Here is a 20,726-nt window from a genome sequence, read left to right on the forward strand (position 1 = left end):
GTCTTGTCGATATTGAGTGAGGTTTAATTTACAGACCTAAATAGACGTATTACCAATGTCTGGCCCAGGTGAGAAAGTCAACAGAAGTTCAGGTAAGTATATAAACGACATGCGTATCGAAGGTCATAAACAGGGATAAGGTAAAGTCCTGGTCTCGTTAAAGGTCGTTTGTACAGCGGATTAAGAAATCTCGTCCTGTATATAATACAAACTACGTCAGCCTTATAAATACTCTACGATACAGGTGTGAGATTGTGTAAATGACAGGTCGAATTACCTGCGACAGTGGGCGTGGTCTGACTGGTATCGCGAGCCCCAACTCCGCCTAGGCTGTTCCAGTAATTGTCTTCACCCTTGACTTTCTATAAAAACTGCGTGAGTAAGTTACTATTTTCATCCCCAAGCAACATTTGTTGCTTTCTTGGCAGAGTTCCAGTACGCTGCAGACATAACATCCCGCGGCATATAATTCAATATTTCGCGAGAAGTAAAGGGTTTACATACAGTGTATATCAGCTGAGACTCGTATTAGCCGTGGCTGTACCACTGACCTATTGACGGATCGCTAATGGCTTTTTGTCCTGTCATCAACCAAAGACAAAAACGTATGGTTAGTTTACAGCTAGATTGCTATCATAATGGAGATGTCTATAGGCTATCTGTTAACGTTTATTTAGATATCTATCAGCTAGAAGTGTTTGGAATTATCTAAGACTAGACATGCACACCCTTTTAAGATGTTATGTGTCACAGAAATCATTGATTAAGATCAATTTGCGAATAACCAGGAATGTTTTTTCTATATGTATCAAAATTCGAAATCAATATTCTCTCAAGAGATTGATACCCTAGGTAAAACGATCCTTCCTTGTATCATATACATATTACCCAAACACGTGTTTTAATTGTTTAACTTTAAATTTTGCTCCCTAATACAATATTTGACTAACAAATCCACATTTAAATTTAAACCATTTTATATCAAATGGCATTATTTTCAATTTCTTTATTAACTGTGGGCCATATTGCCCATTAGTACATATTATAATATATAAGAGAATAAATGATATTATAAGGAAACTAATGGCATTATAAGATAATAAATGTTTTTTAAGGGAATTAATTCTTCGATTTTCATCTGGCAATAATGTCTTTTCCAAAACAGAAACATATTCAGATTCGCGATTAAACGAGCTTTCCTACTGATTTCAGTGTCTATATTTTAATTGGTCCAATTATCTGATTGGTTTACACGCTCATTGTTATTTACCCGTCCTTGTACTGTCATATCAAACCCCCTTAATGTTCTACTTTACAAAATTACGTTCTGTGTTTTGTTATATGATGACTAACTTTCAAGAAACATATGTAATAAGCGATTCTTTTATAAACAGATGAACACATGTATGATTGGTCCATAATGACTTCTAATGTTGATACACTTCGAAAAAATAAAATGACTTCAACTGTCGATAAGCTTAAAAACAATACAAAAACACATTATCAAGGCAATGTACATTTATTCATTATTCGTCACCTTCAGTTTTGTCTTTTCATTCTTTTTTACATTTTTTTTTTCTTTCTTTTCAATAAAATCCTCTTCTCGTCTTTTCTTACAAAAATAAATTGATTGCATGATCGTGAGAGGCACACCTTTCGGTCACCAATACTAGTACTTCATTGAACAAAAATAAGCACTTCGGGAAAACGTTGTTTACACACTTGTAGATGCTGGTAAACAAAGGCGAAAATAAATAAAATATTACGGTAAAAGATTGCAAAAAAAGAAAAGAAAAATAGAAATATGAACTTAACATTGTAATTAATAAAGATATATTTGAGCAAATAAGACAAGTAGACTCTTCTGTGAACAATAAAGTTGGATTGGAAGGAAAGAGGCACGTTGAAGTGACATGAAAACACTCGAACCCACGTCCACATAACTATGTACAAAGTAGTGATGAAAGGAGAAGCACATTTCAACTACATTTACTCATTGCAGTATTTTAGTAACTATATAATTGTCTTGAAAAATGTATTGAAATTCGCGGAACATTTTCTTTACACAATACTTTCTAACGAAACTTTCCAATAATCTTATTTATAATGTAAACCACTCTATTTTGGTGTTCATTTTCGAGAAGGGTCATTGCCGAATAAAGGCTTCGCGAACATTATTTACGTAGATAAATTGACTCTCATTGTTGGGATAACATCTTTCATATTTACAAACTCGAAAATTTCGTAATTTACAAACTCGAAAATTTCGCAATATACAAACTCGAAAATTTCGCAAAGTAATCCTCCATTCTTAATTCATGCAAAGAAAACTTGAATGCTTAATCCACGCGAAAATTAAGCGGTTACAGTATTCAACAATTAGTACAAAGCAAAAGAACCAAAGGTATGCAGGTATCCTGTAATCAAATTTCAAGGCAATTCAGGTCAAAAATTCCCATTTCATACCTGTTTTACAAAGAAGCACTAACAATTAAAAGCCAAGATATAACCTACTCTATATACAGTTAAAACAGACTTAATATACAGATAACTAGTCACACAAAGTATGTACACACAATGGAAAAATCAAAGAATCCCTATATACAAAAGTCAGCAACAACAAAAAGAACAAAGTTTGAGATCATTGGAAAACTTCAGAAATGTTTTTTCTTCACATTTTATGGCAGAACGCCACACGCACACATACACGCACTCTCTCACACACGCGCACATATCGTAATGAAACTACTGTTAAATCTAAAACGGTGACTTCGGGTGGTTTTCCACGGCTCAGTAACCGTGGAGTTACCCTGTGTAAACTAAATACGGTTGACAGTCACCAGACTCCGTATACACGATGAGTTTATATGGAACACGGATTTTAAAATGGCGGCACACAGACCGAACATTGCACGAAAGGTCAGAACACATGTATGTTATATTGTCGAGAATATGCTACTATGAATGATAAGCATCTAATTCAGCATAGATGAATTACCTGATATTACTATTGAAAGAAATCCAAGCACGTACAGAATTCGATTGATGCATATGGTCGACAAATGAGAATTTCTGTCAACATAATCTCAGGATATCTGCTGATTTGCTTCAAATTCTCAGCAATATGACAACGTTCAGACCCATAATACACTCTGAATTTCATTACTTTTACTGTGCGGTATGGGCTTCGCCATTTTAGAAGCTTTCCTCCCTATTAATCACGTGATTTCCCATCATGCAAAGGAAACGAAGAACCCAGGTGGCATCTCGCCATTTCGATACGAAAACTAGCAGAGAGATTATTAGATAAACGTACATGTTAGTAAGTGTCTAGTTTGCATCTATGTAGTTTTCACTTATCAAAATAAATCATTCAGAAAATAATATTGATACCTGTAATGTAAAAGTGTGCGCTCATCAAGAATATACTGATGGGAAAATATTGATCATGACGAATTACTGTTAAACTGTTCTGCATAGGTGGTTTAATTGAATGAGATTTGATAAACACATCCCAAATGGTACAATAATGATATTATCATAACATTGTAATATTTCTAACGAGGTAATTGTTTATAGTGTAAATATTAAATACAAACATCATGTATAACTGTACCCTGCACTCGCATTGTAAATACGCCATCTCGGAACACTGTGCATATCGAAATAAGGAAATTCATCAAATTTACAAAAGAAAAAATGGAAAAAAAAGAAGAAAGAAAACTACATTTTCAAAAGAAAGAGTTTGAAAAAAATTATGGAATAATGCTTTTGAATGGACACTAAGAAGTGTTTGTATATTCAATGTCTATACTAATGTAATGCCCACACTAGAAGAAGTTAACGTGTTGGAAACAATACACAGTCGAAACAACAAGGAAATAGTTCAGAACGGTGCGTTTTAGAAATATACAGAGTTGTTTGGAGATTGTATCAGTTGAACGATTTGGCCTGTGTTATACAAGTCCCGGAAATGTGAATTCAATTTGGCATTTACAAATAAAGTGACGGGTATGACCAGGTCCGAACACTTTATCTAAACAGACACTATAGACAATCTCCCTCCGCTGTCAATGAAAACTCAATCAATATTTGCCGGAAATGCCTCTATAATGAGTAACTATGGCTTATGAACACCTCGTGTTTTCCCCCGCCAACCGTCTCCAGTTGCCGGATGCAGTGGCTGAGCTATCAAATAAGTACGTTGCACCAAATGTAAGATAATGGTCACGGTCGTCTCCGTAGCACTTAGGAATTATCAAATTAAAACAAAATACAACAATACGTTCTGTCAAAAAAGATGAAATGAGATCTTCCTACAATGGGCTTGGCCCCAGTATGAGCAATTGACATAAAGGACTAAGTTGAAGTGTTTTGTAGAGTTTCTAGCTGTATAAGTGGTTGTTTACTACGTCAGCGGCCCTCAAGTTTTGTAAGAGTTCGAGAGATTGGTCCGGATCTATCGTTTCTTCTCATCATCGCTCTTGTCCGTAAAGAGTTTGACGTCGTTGAATTGTAATAAATACACCTCTTATACCTGACTTTGGGCATACCACAAAAACAGACATATCACAACCTGTCCAACATCTCACACACTCCAGCCCACATAAGGTGTCTACTACTCTACATGCATAGCACCATCGAGGACAACGCAACTCGGAGGTTGGCTGCCCAGTCAACAAATTGTCTTGGGCATTCGGAACGCCCTCTCTCATTGTCATATGTGCCAGAGATCCCATAATGTAAACACCGATCGGAACATCCTCCTTACCGACTTGATTGTCCAGAAAAGCTACGAATGTCATAATCTTCCTCATTGTCAAATACCTTAGAGGGGTTCCGATAGTGACCAGATAAGCACGAGGTTGTGACGCAATATGCATATGGCAAGACATGACGTCAAAAGTCTTTCCGGAAGGAGCCGGGATCAGCCGAAGACGAGGCTCTCCTCCGCTGGTGGTCCTGGTCTATATTTACTGGACTAGAGAAAATGGTCCGTAGCTGCTCCCACCAATTCTGGAAATTGAATGCCGTTGTTCCGGGAAAAGACGAAGCTTGCCGCATCACAACGCCGTTCTGAAAATAAAATTAAACATTTGAGTCACAGATGAATATTAAAACCTATAACGAATATCGTAAGTGACTTACTAGTATACTTGTGGTTCCTATTTTAAACGCGTTTTTTTTTTTTTTTTGTATTATTATGTTTCGTGGTGTGAACTAGATATCTATTTATGTGTAAAAATAGCATAATGTACATTTACGTTACTCACACAAGACGCGTGTCGCCGTGTCCTTTGTATGTATCTATATACCAACTAATAATAACATAGGTAACTTGATAGCTCACCTGACAACAAAACAATCTTTCAGTAAGTGCCACAATAGTACTCGACAGGGGTGCACAGAGCTGGAAAGGGACACCTGTGTGTGTACGTATTTACCAGAAGGTGAGGAGAGGTGGTGAAAGGCTTTAAACAAACCCGTCCAGGGGGGAACTATTGAATCGATAGTTTGATGCTTATCCAGCTATTTAAGGCTCGCTGCCGCCAGCAACTTTCTAAACCGGAAACAAAGTATGACTCATCGTCTCTGGAGTAATGATAATGGCCCAGTTAGGCGTAATAAAAGTTGACAGGTGACGTTTTCGCACCTGTACAGGTAGATATACAGGTAGGACATTTTACCTTGCCGACACTAGTGGCAAACAATATTCCAAGCTCCAATTTTGTAAACAAATTGCAGTCAAGATGTAAAAGATAAAGGATCTGGTGTATTATGTCAACTAAAACTTATAAATAAGAGATTTAAAAAAAAATGAAACTTCATTTGTAATTTAGATGTTATTGTTTCGTATCTGGTTGTCCTTTTCTCTAGGGAACTATTTTGTGCGAATATCCTTCGATGTATATAATCATACACGTCTAGTTAATAACGTATTTGACAAAATGTAGATATGCTCAATAAAAATCGTGATTTGTAGTGGGTTCTTTAAACACAACGATACGCCCGATTGATCAAACAAAACAAAAATATAATCAGATTTAAAAACAAATAAACAAAAATGAGTGAATCAGTAGATATCCGCTCGGTAATGAATGATTAAATATCGATTGATGAGCGTGACATACGATCGATTAGGAAAGTCCGTTTACGAATTGATACAGGGATGATGCGTGGTTGGGAAAGTCCGGGTATCGATCTATACAGGTGTGATACATTTTGCTCCAGATGCTGAGTAAGGAAGGAACAAAGTACTAGATGAACCCACGTCCATAGTCAGGGTAAATCAGTACACGTAAACAATACCTGTACAGAATTCTACAGATGTGTTAACGGACTCGTTGTAACAAGATAAAGTTTTGTTTCCTCACTTTTAGTGTTCACCTGTATTATTTTACATGCGACATGGAAACCGTAGAGCGCTTATCATTTATAACAGTATCACTTAGAACTTTGGATTTAAGTCACGTTTTATGTAGTATAAATTCCTTTTTTGGTAAATTCTACAAACCTGTTTTCTACTCGTCCTTTAAAAACAAGGAAGTTGACGTAAGTACTAACCTCTCTGTTTGATGTATGAAACTGTCTGATGTAATACATGTGTATAACAATGTCCGCCAAATAACAACAAATGACTCAAAAGTACGACTGAAATCGATATTCACTTATTGAAATTGATATCGATGATCACGATGAAATTGATGAACTATAACGTCAACTCTCAAAGCCGAAACCTATGACATGTGTCGGCGGGGTTATAAGCTTTGTAATCTTTTATCGATAAAAAGGTTTTGTAAGAGTATACGTCTTTGTCAGCGTAGGGTACAATAAGAGACACGGTCGGCATGAACATGCATGGTTTATGTAAGAGTTTGGCAGTGAGCCAGTATAGTACTATAACACACATGCACGACAACAACGTAGTAACCTTGTGACCTAGATCTGTCAAAATACCCTCTCGCGACGCGTGTTCTGTTTTTATTTACATCACGTGACACTCACTTCAAAACTTTAAAAGATAAAAGGCCATGGGCGAAATCTTGGGTGATTAAAAAGGATAAAAAAGAGAAAAGAAACTGTTTTTACGCTTTGTATACATTTGTAATGGTGGCAACACATTATTCGTAGATTTTAATCTAAAAACATGTGCCGTAAATGATAGATCGTTAGCCCCTCTCTATACGTTACCTGAGTGTGAGAAGAATATATCAGCTTAATGAATTCACGTTAACTACTTAATTAAATGAAGACGGATTCGTTTCTCTTTTCAATTTGAATCTGATCCCAATTTACAAACGAAATAATTCTGTTGTGGACTTCCAAATGATAAGAAACAAGAAATATCTTTAAAAAAGATAAACGGCATAGTTTTAATGCTGGTGGTTATAATGTAAAACTGCTGGTGAAATAAATTAATGAACTTATAGCGTTTCAGCACGGATAACAAAATCATATCAGTTTGAATCATTGTTGATGGCAATAAGACTACATTTGAATCAGGAATATAATTTAACAATGTGTCATTTGCACTATATTGTTTATCTGTACAGTAATCTTCACAATAAATAATCCCTGTGCACACCGCATCATTCTTACCAAGCGTTTTAATGCAGAATCTATATTAAGACTCCTGAAAGAAAAGACGCCTATGGATAATTTTATAATAAATTGATAATCTATAATTATGATAATATATCAGAAGACTTTTGGATAAACCCCTATGCATGTTTGGTATCACTTTTTCAAAAGAAGAATATTGTATTCAACAAAACTTACCCTTCTCACCCGAGGAGGGGCACTTGCTAGCTCGAAGTGGAACTCGTCTCCTATTCGCCGTAGTTCACGGCCCACATCAAGTCGCTGTTGGTGGTGTACGTCCGGAAGTGATATGGACCTATCCCGGGGGACGGGGACGATATCGGGTAGATCCCTCCCGTGGGAGGGACAATCTGAATCATCACCGTCAGAGTGGTATCTCAGCCGCGCGTAGGCAGTACCTGCGAGAAACGATGTATTTATCCCATTTAACTATTAAAATAAATCAGAGACCTAAATAGATTACAAAATTTAAATCTTGAGGTTGTCATTGATTTAAACTTATTGCTCCAAGGAAGTGAATATCTGCCGGTAGATGTAAACACATACATTTTTAGGAGCGTGCAAGATAATATAAAAGCCAGCCAACGATTTCGCTAATATGATATGATGCATCGTATTTTTTTTCTATTATTATTATTATTTGTATATAAGACTTGTATTCATCGTGATCATATTATACTATTTCTTAATTCATATAGTATGTATTGTGGATAGGGCCTTAGTAATGTTGTAATTACAAATAAAATATGTTTGAATCAAATAACAGGATGTGATATAATTCATATGTCTCTGAATAAATTAAACATTTCGCAATAGAAAATGAAATTTGTTTGTGAATAATTAACAGCAAGTTTGTCTACAAAAACACCAAATTTTAATATTCACAACGTCGTTTTACTTGTTTACATTCCAACATAAAGTTTTATAATATATGTACTGAATTGGCCTTGTGTTCGGTACATAAAATGATCCTAGTATCGTACGACTGTGTAAACATGGTGTCAGCCGATCATAACAAACCGCAAAGACTTCCTATGTTAAGCCATAAACCTTCCGTCAGAATATAACTATCTGAAAACGTGTTTAAAAGTCTCATTGCACTTCCTCGTAAAGGATTAGGTATTAGTATTACTATTGATCCACATTTATATTTCTGTTTGTCTGACTGACTGTCTGAGTGGATTAACATCTGCTTCAATTGAGCTAATAGTACATAATATTCATTTATTCAATTATTTAACAGGTTTACGTCTGCTTTCATCAACCGTAAGGCCTTTCAGATGACGATTGGACATAATAATATTTAGCAACAAAAGTCTCCTAGAAATCCTCGTGATATTTTAATGAGATGCGGAGATCTCGTGTATGAAATGTAAACAGTTGAACGGCAAAACACTTGAGTTAGCAATTTCCGGATTTGTCAGTTTACCGGGAGTTTACTACGCAGTTCTAACCTACGATTTGATAACATAAACAAATGTAGATATCGGGAACGAGGTTCAGTAAACCGGAAGTTATAACTGTAACGGCGTCACTTATAAATCAAGTAGTTACACTTCACATAATCCGTTATCTGGGGACACGTCTATATTGTTTTTGTTCTAATTATACAATGATGAAATCAGCTTTACAAATATATTTTATCTTTTAAGTAAATGAAACGTTAAAAACAAACATGGATACAGACAGCACACCTATTTTTATGTTCATTAGACTTATTTAAATGTCAACTGCAGAAAAAAAATGTTTTGGCAATGAGTTTACAACTGGCGCGCCGCACATGTAGTGTGACCTATAATCTATATAGAAAGCAGATAAGGCCGACTCGATAGTTATACGTACGTGTTACGAGTAGACGTGCATGTACAACAAAGCGCCGTGAAATCGACATGCAGTGATTATACAAGGCAATACACATCACAGCTGTACGTGCGTTACGTAGACTTATTTTCAGTGCTGATGCAACGCTGTACATTGTTATTGTGCCACGATTTGGGCTATATTTAGGAACAATCACTCCATGGTGTTTATCTGTGTAATGGCCCACTTTTGATAGTGTTTCACTCTATCTGTCCCACAAAATAAACTTGTCAATGTGTGCATACATAAATCTAAATTATCTTGATTTACCACATACAAACAATTACAACTGTACTTAAGTGAGTCTCTTTTTTGTCTGTAAAGACCGGAAACTGTTTTTACTTTAAACTTGTAACTGGTAAATCATAAATGGTGGTAATTCGAGAGAGCACGTATTTAAACATCGTTATTATGTACAATTGATTTCCCTCGGGCCTACTGGTATATCAGATGTATACGTAAACGTGATTCGGTGACCCGTAGATAATACATGCATTGTCTATTAGTGATTGTGAAATATCACGCCACTTTATGACAAAAAAAAATTTATGGCGGTAATGAACAGATTTTTTATTTTTTTTTTATTTGACATATTGGAACAATTTATCTTACAGTATAGCTTTTAAAGTTGATTAAAGTGTACGGTTAATATTGAAGATGCTGGAAGTATTTAGATTAAAATACAAGAGAAATAGTACCCTTTGTGAAAAAAAAAAGATAAATTTAAATATGCTTGATTCCCACTTCGGTAATCAAGAATTAATTATGCCATATTCACAATTATTACGCTCACTTGTGATACGTACAGGATTTGCTTTCATGACGATTCAATCAGAAAATTGTCAACTAATACGATTTGTTTCCTGTTTTTGATTTAATCAAAATCATCCATTTTCAATTTTAAACTCTAACACTTTATACACGTGAGTTGGTGGTTTAGTTCTTGTATCGTACACAGGTGGATGAGGATCAAAGGTGTTGGCCATCGATCAATGTCGCGTGCTCACCCAAATCACGATGACACCTGATCGGACAGTTGACATATTGACAGCTGGGACGTTAACGGTTCTCCGTAACTTTTGGCCCGGAATACGGTACCCAGGTCGTAAATTAGTTTTCACTAAGGAAGTGGTGATATAACGATATTCATTAAACGATGTAAATTTATCGCGCCTTTTCTTCATATTCGTATACAAATATAATTTTAACAAGATTTTTCTGCATGTTACATTATCAATATACGTATTTCGTGTCTGGCCTTTCATAATCGAAAGTATAGATTAGCAATTTTCAATGTTGTATATCAAATTGTATATGTTACACTTTATATGGTATTTTTGTAGGAGGACACTTCCGAAAGAAGTTGTTTTATGTAAATAGACATAGAATACTTAGTAGAGGGTTATTTTAAGGTTAATTTGTAGGAGAATATCTTTATTACTTTTAAAATGAAAGTGTTTTATACAAGTTTGTACAGACATAAAAAGAATATCATTCCGGTATTATAGAAAGAAGCTATTTCAAAGGAGGGTATTTGTAAAAGTAAACATTTATATAAGCTTTTTAATGGAATTATTTACAAGAGTTTGTTTTATGAAGATACAGATGATTTCTACAGGGCCGTGATTTCAAAAGAAGAAGAAGAAGAAGAAGAAGAAGAAGAAGAAGAAGAAGAAGAAGAAGAAGAAAGATAGCCGTGGTGAGAAAACGTTGATAAATATTTCAGATCGATCTAATAATAAAAGCAACACTTTTGAGCTAACGACTTGAATAGCCTTTAATGATATGTCCCTGCTATTTTTCGTAACAATATCGTATTGAAAACAGAGATATGTTACTTTGCCAGAGACCTAGAGGTTCCGAATTCGAAATGAATAACTGTATCTATACGGATACCTACAACAGAACATTATTCCAACCCTTGGTTCATAGATAAAACATAACAAGTATGTATAGATATATCGGAAACACGAAAATGGGTCGTAGTTCCGCTAAATATCATTTTTCTCCAGGATACACTGAACATTTATGTGGTTGAATATGCACTGGACTTGTAGTGAAATAAGATATTTATATGAGCTTTACTAGCGAAATTAAACAGATGTTGGGATGGATAAGTATAATTTAAGAACACAACCTGCTCCTAAATGTCAGTGGAAATATATCATTTAGGGAATGTAATCCGCAATGGAGCCTGTTATATATGTCAGAACTCCGAAGAAGTAGCATTTATTATATATTTTTTGTCACGAAACACGTTTTATATAAAAAAAAATATTTTCCGACACACCTTTTAATGTTTCTTTATTATTTTTCTGTAATTCTTATCTTGTTAAAAATCTTAATAGATTACATATATTTTTTATTAGATTTCCTGGCGATAAGGAAATAATATAAATCGAAAGCAAGAGTGGTTTAGAGATAAATGCTTTTCTGATCATCAGAAATTGCTTAAAAATTTCAAATCACTGACATTATTGCACGTGATTCCGTCAAAACTGTGACAGATGAGTTTCACCTAATTTCACTGTATAATTGGTTTGGAAAATATAAATACCGTTGGTCGGATAAAAAATAAACAAGAAAATAATCTTTTCGGGAATTAGGAAATACAGTGATGCAAGAGATCAGAAAATGTCACTAGAGTTCGGACACACATCCATGTCTTGCGATATTTGTTAACGTCCAATATAGGCTTTATGTCAAACTTATCATTGAATTCCTATAACTATAAATACATCATCTAAAAATCTGATAAAAATGATTGCTTTTATAATTTAGTAACAATATCAATTCATTTTTGTTTTAAATAATTCTTATTTTATATATTTTTTAAAGATGTATTCTGTCTTTTAATCCGATGATCTTGAGAGAATTTTTTTTAGAGAAACCTTAAATAAAACGAAATTCTGTCTTGTGTTTAAGGACTCTATTTATAAAGCGGGAGTAAAAATACAACGTACGAAAAAAAAAACGCCAACTGAAAATACAGGCATTTACATATTCAAATTAGAGGAATAAGTATTTCTATACTAATTTACAGTGTATAATTTGACGTTTTCCACACAATTTCCGTGAATACATAAAATATCAAATAAATTTTAAAGGATAAAGAACCAAATAAAGCATGTATTAATAAACAAAACAAATCTGATATCCGGCCATAGAAACTGTTTGTTTGGTGGAGATGTAAATAGGCCCCATAACGTGGTTATATTCCTATAGTTCTCCGTAAATCGTGTGTTATGACTCACTGAATCCTAAGTCTATTTCCTTATCCAGGGCACAGGGTTAAGCTGATCAAATGTATTATTAGTCTCACATTATATTTGATGAAATCTAAAAATTGATATTTGCAATTATCTTGTATCAATATTATTCGAAGTTTTTTTGTTTTGTATTTTGTTTTTTACTTTGGTTTCGGAAATCATCTAAACAGATACAACGGGGATGACTAAAACCATGGACGGAGATCTATCGAACCGAAAAACCGCAGATTTTTTTTTCTAGACTGATTGACTCATCTATTTTGGTAATTTCCATAGAGGCAACGATCCGAGAAGTACGTTCTAGTATTAGGATGATCCGTTAGCTGGTCTGACTTTCTAATCCTAATCCCATCATTGGCTTAATAACCTAATGTTACCCTCGATGTCGCTACGTGACGATGGGGCCCAGAAGTCAAGTGGCTCAAGTGTTTTCGTGTTATCGTTTTCCTTCGCGACTCTTAATTTTAATCATCTTTTTAAGAAATGCAGTTAAACTATAACTGTCAAATATTGCATCAGTATACTAACTGGACAAACATGTGTTATTTCTTTGGCAAGTTAGAGCAAAAATAATAATGTGTTGTACTCTTTAATGAAATAAATGGTGTATTTTGATAAGAAAAGGCACGGAAGTAAAATAACTGTCAATGGTAAACCACTATTATTATGATTATTTTTAAAATCCTTGTCGCAATAAATTTAGATCTCATATGCAACAGTGTAAGGTGGACAACCGCAAACATCTGGAACTGGAGTTACCTCCCATTGTGCAATTAGTCATCTTCCACATTCCTGTGTGTACTATTGCAGCTGATAGAAACTTGATTGTAAATAATCACTTTCAGCTTATTTTTAAAAGAATAACACCCCCGAAATATTACCAATTAAACAAGTTTTGTCTCTAAATTATGGCTGTTAAACTGTCAGAATGAAAAACATGTTTAATTATGACAAAATCAAAACATGCTTTAGATATTATACATGTGATATTTCACAGAAGTGATATACAGCTATACGCTGTGGTAATTATTGTTGTATGTGTGAGTAGTATAGGCTTACCTCTGGCTATGGGCGGCTGTTGGTAGGGATGGAATCTGTCCGATATAACGTTAATAGTTTCCGTTATGGCCTGACCGTGCAGGCTAGGGGTTTGAGTCCCCACCGTCCGCCCGTGTATGGGCCTAAAGTGATGGGCGTGGCTCCTAAACCGCCGCCTTGTGAACATATCGCAAACGCTAGAAGCATTCTCAAAAACGTCATCATCATCCTGCTCCTGAGTTGGACCTGTGTCCAACATGTCCCGGGGGAGGGGAGCCCGAGGGCGCTGGATGGGGATAGGCTTCGACGCCCTTCCCATTGGCGAGGGACTGTTCAGCACCATTTCCACTTCCTCATCCTCGTCAACAGACGGGTGAAGGGTGTGTCCCCCTCTAGACCCCACACCAGCATCACCAGTATCAAACGTAAAATAAGTAGAACTACTCCCAAAGTTTGCTGGGGAATTATCCGTCAAATATCCACTGTCACGCTTTTCCGACCTGGACGAAGTAGAATGTTTCAATCCTCTGGGCACAGTTTTAAATGCTGATAAAGATTTCTCCTTCTCCTGATCTATATCCAGCGTGTTACCTTTGGAATACTCCTGCATCTCTCCAGTGGCTTTAAACCATTACCTATGTATGTAGCGCTTCCGTGTAATAACTCCTGTTGGTATAAACGTCACGATTAATATACTATATACACAATGTATTGTACACTGTATAACCACGTGCTTTTATCTGGTGTATTATCGTAATCTTCAGCCTAAATAAAAACCTTAGGTCACTGTCCCAACTCTAACTATAGCCTGCTCACGTAATTGACATTTGTGTACGAGCGAGATTTAAACAGACACTCTAAATCTAAATTTGACAAAGCTGGAAGACTGCCAAATATTTTTTTTTTATTTTTCAGTCTAAAAATTATCAGAAGAAAAAATAAGTTTGTTGATTAAAACCAATGCAAAAAACATTCGAGCGATCCAAAATCAACACCATACCATAGATTATACTGGCGTATTTGCCAATAGATGAGAAATATGAGTAGAGTGTGCGATAGTGATCGTCCAATATAATGATACTGTCGAAAATTAACTCAAAGTTCACGTTTCACTAAATAAACTAAGTTTGTTTAACACTCTTTTATCAGAACAGTAACTCTAGATGTCTTATAATGTAATTTGTATAACATTAGTGATAACGAGAAATTATCCTTCCTTACCTGTCAAAAGTTCTGTCAGTATGGAAACTCCCGCAAAAATTTTACTATATCTTACGTTGGGAGCATGGCATACGCATGCCTGTTTGTTTACAAACGTTGCGTCATTTTCCATATATGGTCACAGCCAATCATTTTCTTCGAGAAGATTATCACAAGTTCAGACATGATTTTGACGGAGACCTATGCTTGGCTCCTATTGGTTCCTGCCTCGCGTACTTCCCAGCTTGAATGACATTATGGGCGGAGTCAAGTGGGGAGGTCCGCTCTCCAATCAGGCATCTCGACACGTACGTAAGTTGTCGGATTTTGCCGAACTGTTCTCCGGTACAATCTCGACTATAACGGTACATCGCGAGATTGCAACAACAATAATGGCGGGCGATTCGTCTGTCGCATACAGAAGAGAAAGACGAGTTATGAATTAGCACAAAGTGTCTTTGAAGTTGACTGTAAATTGACAGAAAACATGGACAGGAACTCGGCATTCAGAAAGGAGATATGGTGTGCATTCATGATATTGGGCCTACTGTAATATTTTTTCATCCCGAGATTCATATGTTCCGCTAACATCCAGTCGGTTCCATTCTTTTACTTAGGTTTCGAGCTAAGCATGTCAATGTTGTATACATCAGTGTGGAGTCATTCACCTCGCACCCACCGACATGATTTTTCAAATGCACGTACGAGAAAAATAGTGATTCAAGCATTTGTGCGAAAAACGCGCATCACATTAAGTCACTTGTTTACAAAGGCTCGGATGACATCTATAAACTAATTTTAAATAATTTAGACATTTGGCCCCGTACGATTTTCTAGCATTTCTTTTTTTCTCTCAAAATAATATGTTGCTTGTTATGTTAAGACTTGCTACCAGTCCCTGTGTTTTTGTAAAGAATATTGCCCAGCTAAAAATGAGTAAATTTCTTACAAACAGATTATACAATTACCCCCCCCCCCCCCCCCCCCCCCCCCCAGTTTCAAACTAAGGTCTAGAATAGGACATATCTTGTTGGAGATAAACATAAAAAAATGTTTATTTTATTAACATGCAATTTGAATAATCAGGAGACATGGCCATGTCTTTGTGGAGCTTTGCCACTTTTTATCTCTGTGATGGATGGTGACAAACATGTTGCTGATGAGTGGACACCTGATCAGTCCCAAACATATCTGCAGCAGTTGTACAGGGATAAATTTTGGCATCTTGATGGTTTACATATGATGGCCTACATCAGCCACCAAATAATGACTACAGAGTATGAGAGTAATAGATTTGTGTACATGTACATTTCCTACACGTACAGTACAACTACTCAGTATTGCAAAATGCGTACATGTACAAGCATCGCTCCTTAATTCAATGCATCACAACCAAAAAAATCCTATAATTATAACTGACTACCGTCATCAACATGTGAATATAAGGAACAACAACTCTGGATAGACATAGAATATTTAACATCTAAAAGATGATAGAAAATGTGGTTATTTTGCTTAAATATCAACGTTCATATTTTCATACAATGCTCACTTGCGGTCATTTTTTTTATCAGAAAACCCTGAAATTGTGTGTGTGTTTTTTTTTTTAATTTCAATTTTTCGTGTGTGTATTCTGTCATACTGTTGATATACATGTTATACTCAATGGGAAACGGTTTACCATTCATACATTTATATAAACATTTATCCACATTACAATATTACTTATTTTTGGACTAAAGGGCATTCAGAAAATAAGTGTATCACCCCATGCTCTACCTGATACAACACACAGCCTCCTACACCAACTAACCTCATCTTCATGCTGTGAAATCGTGGAATGTTGGATTCGATTGTTAGTAATGTTTATGGATATTAAGTAGTTGTACTGTACATGACAAGTTGCAAAATGTACATGCAGGCATTTTGCAATATTGAGTAGTTGTACTATTCATGGCAAGTTGCAAAATGTACAATACATGCATGCATTTTGCAATATCAAGTAGTTGTACTGTACTGCATTTTGCAATATTAAGTACATGTAGTTGTACTGTACGTGTAGAAAATGTACATGTACACAAATCTATTACTCTGTAGTTGTTATTTGCCAGCCGCTGTCGGCCATCATATTTACATTATATAGAGACTAAAACACATCGGCCGTAATAGAACTCGGATTAAGGATGCTCAACTTAATTGAGACATTCGTTTAAAGCACTTTTAGACCAAGACATTGGCATGAATATAATTTAGTTTTTATATTTTTCTAAAATTTTGATGCATCACATTTAAAAAACAACTGAAATGTTAATATTTAGGCAGTCGGGTGACACAGCACTAACACACTTGCCTTTCACCTTGGCATCCAGGGTTTGATCCCTAACTGAATACAAAAGGGTGTATTGGGTCACCAGTTCATGCCCGACCACGTGGGCTTTCTCTGGGTGCTCTGGTTTCCTGGTACAATTCAACTAGCAGGTAATTTAGGTCCATGTCTTGACAATGATAATACATCAAGATTGTTTTACTTTCAGCCATAAAGGACAGCATATTCCTCTGGATCCGCCCATAGTACATATGTCTGCATATACCAAAGGTGGCCTTCACAGACTTTTTCGGCAGATAGCTCATCCAGAAAAAGTGAGCTTTCCCATGTATGGTACGTTTCTTAAATACAGTATCTCCTCTCATCCACAAGTACAAGATACAAGTGTCCTATTTTGTTGGTATCTGTGGAATACCACATAGGAGCCTTGAGTGAACCAGTTTGACAGTTACATTTTTTTCTTCACATAGATATGACTTTATACTGTATAACATGATAGAATCATAGTACTAAAAGGCAATGATTAAAATAATTGTATTAAAATTTGACAATTGAAACAAGAATTCTGAGGGTATTGCTAAAGCAATACATGTTCCCTTAGTACCGACCCTTGCTCAAAAATAGTAAGTGATCTTGACCTTGACCCAAAAACCCTGAAAATTGCACTTGATCTACAACTACTCATACTGAAGTTACATACAGACTTTCACCAACATATCTTGAAGCATGTCTTAGAAAAGTGCAGTAAACTGTGTGGATGGACTGACAGACAGACAGGGAGGAAACCTATAGTCTCCCCTGGTTTCACCGGTAAAAGACTTATTACTAGTGGTGTAACGATTCACTGATGCATTGATGTATTGGATCGAAGAGTAGTGTATCTATGCATCGTCTATCCTTGATTTGTGTCGCAATACCAGAAAATTTGTAGTTATCTCCCCTGAACAACGTTGGCCTACATTGGTATCAGATAACATGGCTGACAAGGCTGTTCCAGTGGCTTACAAAGCTGTCTGTTGGAGTTATTTCAAATTCAAATCATTTAAATTTAAGAACATTTTGTAGGAAACAAACAGAATGTATGGTTTTTGTAATGAATGTGGACAAAGAATAAAATATTCTGGAAATACCACAAACACAAACATGGCTACTGTACATTGGAATACCAGATATCTGATAGGTCATCAGTTTCTCATATACCGTGATACATATCGTATTGTGACCCCTGTATCGTGATATGAATCGTTTCGCCACCCACCTTGTGATACTCAGCTCTACTAATTACCAATGACCAGCAGCTGGCAGCTGTTGAATTACAGAAACGCAAAAACATGTTTTTAGATATGTTATTTATATATTTACATCTATATGTAATTTGATATTAAACTCATATTGAATTATAATTTCAGAATATGGTCAGTTCACAGATGAGGCTGGTCAGTTTTGCCCAGTACTGGGTGTGGTGATGGCTTCCCGTTACAGAGTGCGACAAGTGATCAGCCGACAGGGTCAATCAGCAGTCCTACTGCTAGCTGAGGTACAAGTTTTGTTTTCAATTGATTTATTGGTATATTACTTAACTCTTTCCGTACCGTAATTCCGGTCCGGGTTCCGTACCGGAAGTCGTTACTAGGCTCACCCCCGCACATATGTGCAAAATGGCGGATTACTTGTGTGTTTTTCAGATGAGGTGAATCTTCTGCAGTAAAATGCAGGTAATCGTTAACCATTGTGCATATCGGTTGGTCTATTGTTAAAATAGATATATATCTTCATTTTCGCAGCATTATATCTGACTGACAGCTTTCTAACGACTGAAAAATCGGCATGATTTCGTAAACAAACTACGATCTATTATCTTCACCAAACTATTACATACGGCCGTTTTGTAGCATTTGGAGGAAAGTAGGATTCTTTATGGTTACGCAGCTGGTTGGTTTCCTTAATACATATATTTTTACTGTGAACAACTTCTTTCAGTGTCTGTGTTAATTCTATATGATAGTTGTTGGTGGTCATGGCGTATTAAATCTGGAAAATAATTACGTATGAGCGACTAGGTTTTGAATTGGACACATGTAGTCAGCACGTGTTTTAGTAACATTCGAAGCATTATACCACAATATCCCGTGTAGTTGTCAGCACATATCAGCATGTTGTATATGCATTTAATGATGAAACACTGTAAAATGTTATTTTAAGATTGTTTAAAAAAAACACACACTAATAATTTTGTAGTATTTAGTACTGTTCAGACAGGTCATTACATATAATAATGTGAAGAATGAAGCAGCACGACGTCAGATTCAATTTCAAGAAATTTAAAATGTTTCTATACTAAGCTGATGTTTACACGTAATTTCATGACTCGTGTGATCAGATTGTCAGTTATTGTGCTGTATATATATATATATATATATATATATACTGTACATGTATTGGTATACAAACTGTCACACAAACAAACAGTATATTTTAAGTTCAATTAAATGCATCGATACATTGAAAGGTCGCACTCAATAATTAGAAAGTTTGTCTGGAATTTTCAAATCCCAAGCTCGCCAGTCTCAAGTGGTCATTGTGTTTCCTCTTCTGTTACAGAAGTTATAGTAGAAGTGTTTTCGGTACACATGCATGAAAAGTACATGTAGGAATACAGTTTTCACTGATAAACCTACAATTTATTTTTTTATGTATCCTTTTCAATTTTATTAATTGTATTGCCGAATATAACGAGTCCCACAATGCCAAGTTTTAGTATTTCCATAAATTCTGCGAGGCCTAGCAAATATTTACGTGTACAAACTACACGACGTGGGACTCTTAGATCTGTCACTCACATTTTGATGTTATTGACTGTTGATAACCCTTTGTCATAATTTGCATTGAGATAGACACAGGTTCGATTCCTGTCAGGGCACGAGTGTCCCAGCAGGAATCGAGAGAAACAAGGATCATCAATTATTAGTCCTTCAACGAAACTTTTTAAATGACCCTATATACATTACCCAGTGAATTAATTCTTGTTTTTAATTTTAATGGATGTGAGGAAAACATCACATTATTGACGACAATAAAAATACCAAAGTATTTGTCAGATCTCGTTTATAATACTACATCATAGTAATGCCGACATCATCCATTCATGTTTATAATGAGAGTTTTCTCTGGTCCAAGCAACACACATAGTTATTTTGACAAAGAGATGTCAATTTAACATCAGACAAGTTATGAGTTTATCAAACCATCAAACATCTGGTATACAGCAGGTGTCAGAGGAAACTCGGATTACAGTCTACAGAATGAAATATACATGTGATTATTTTAATGTCTGGAACTACAATTTCTGGTTTATAGGAAGACATTACATTGAGAAAGTGAGATGTAATAGTGACTTTGGGGTAATACCCCAAGTTTCCTCTGACCCCAGC

The 20,726-nt window shown here is 35.5% G+C and overlaps 2 protein-coding genes across 3 annotated transcripts in view; one reads left to right on the forward strand and one right to left on the reverse strand.

The window, feature by feature from the left end:
• Positions 1-1,500: 1,500 nt before the first annotated feature.
• LOC117323601 lies at positions 1,501-15,056 on the reverse strand. 2 transcript variants are annotated; one of them, XM_033878913.1, is made up of 4 exons: positions 14,991-15,056; positions 13,791-14,435; positions 7,780-8,000; positions 1,501-5,076 (listed from the first exon to the last, which is right to left on the reverse strand). In XM_033878913.1, exons 2-4 carry the CDS (start codon positions 14,377-14,379, stop codon positions 4,900-4,902), a joined length of 987 nt encoding a protein of 328 aa, XP_033734804.1. In that variant the 5' UTR covers positions 14,380-14,435; positions 14,991-15,056; the 3' UTR covers positions 1,501-4,899. The 2 variants fall into 2 exon arrangements, with proteins under 2 accessions (XP_033734804.1, XP_033734803.1); XM_033878912.1 differs by lacking the exon at positions 14,991-15,056 and having other exon boundaries at positions 13,791-14,592.
• Positions 15,057-15,346: 290 nt separating this feature from the next.
• LOC117323602 (probable serine/threonine-protein kinase yakA) overlaps positions 15,347-20,726 on the forward strand; it is a 46,866-nt gene continuing 41,486 nt past the window's right edge. The window contains exons 1-3 of the mRNA XM_033878914.1: positions 15,347-15,491; positions 17,504-17,628; positions 18,705-18,832. Coding sequence (XP_033734805.1) covers positions 15,457-15,491; positions 17,504-17,628; positions 18,705-18,832 — 288 coding nt within the window. The 5' untranslated portion in view covers positions 15,347-15,456. The remainder of the gene's footprint in view (positions 15,492-17,503; positions 17,629-18,704; positions 18,833-20,726) is intronic.

This window comes from Pecten maximus, chromosome 3, assembly GCF_902652985.1.
Source record: "Pecten maximus chromosome 3, xPecMax1.1, whole genome shotgun sequence".
NCBI lineage: Eukaryota > Metazoa > Mollusca > Bivalvia > Pectinida > Pectinidae > Pecten > Pecten maximus.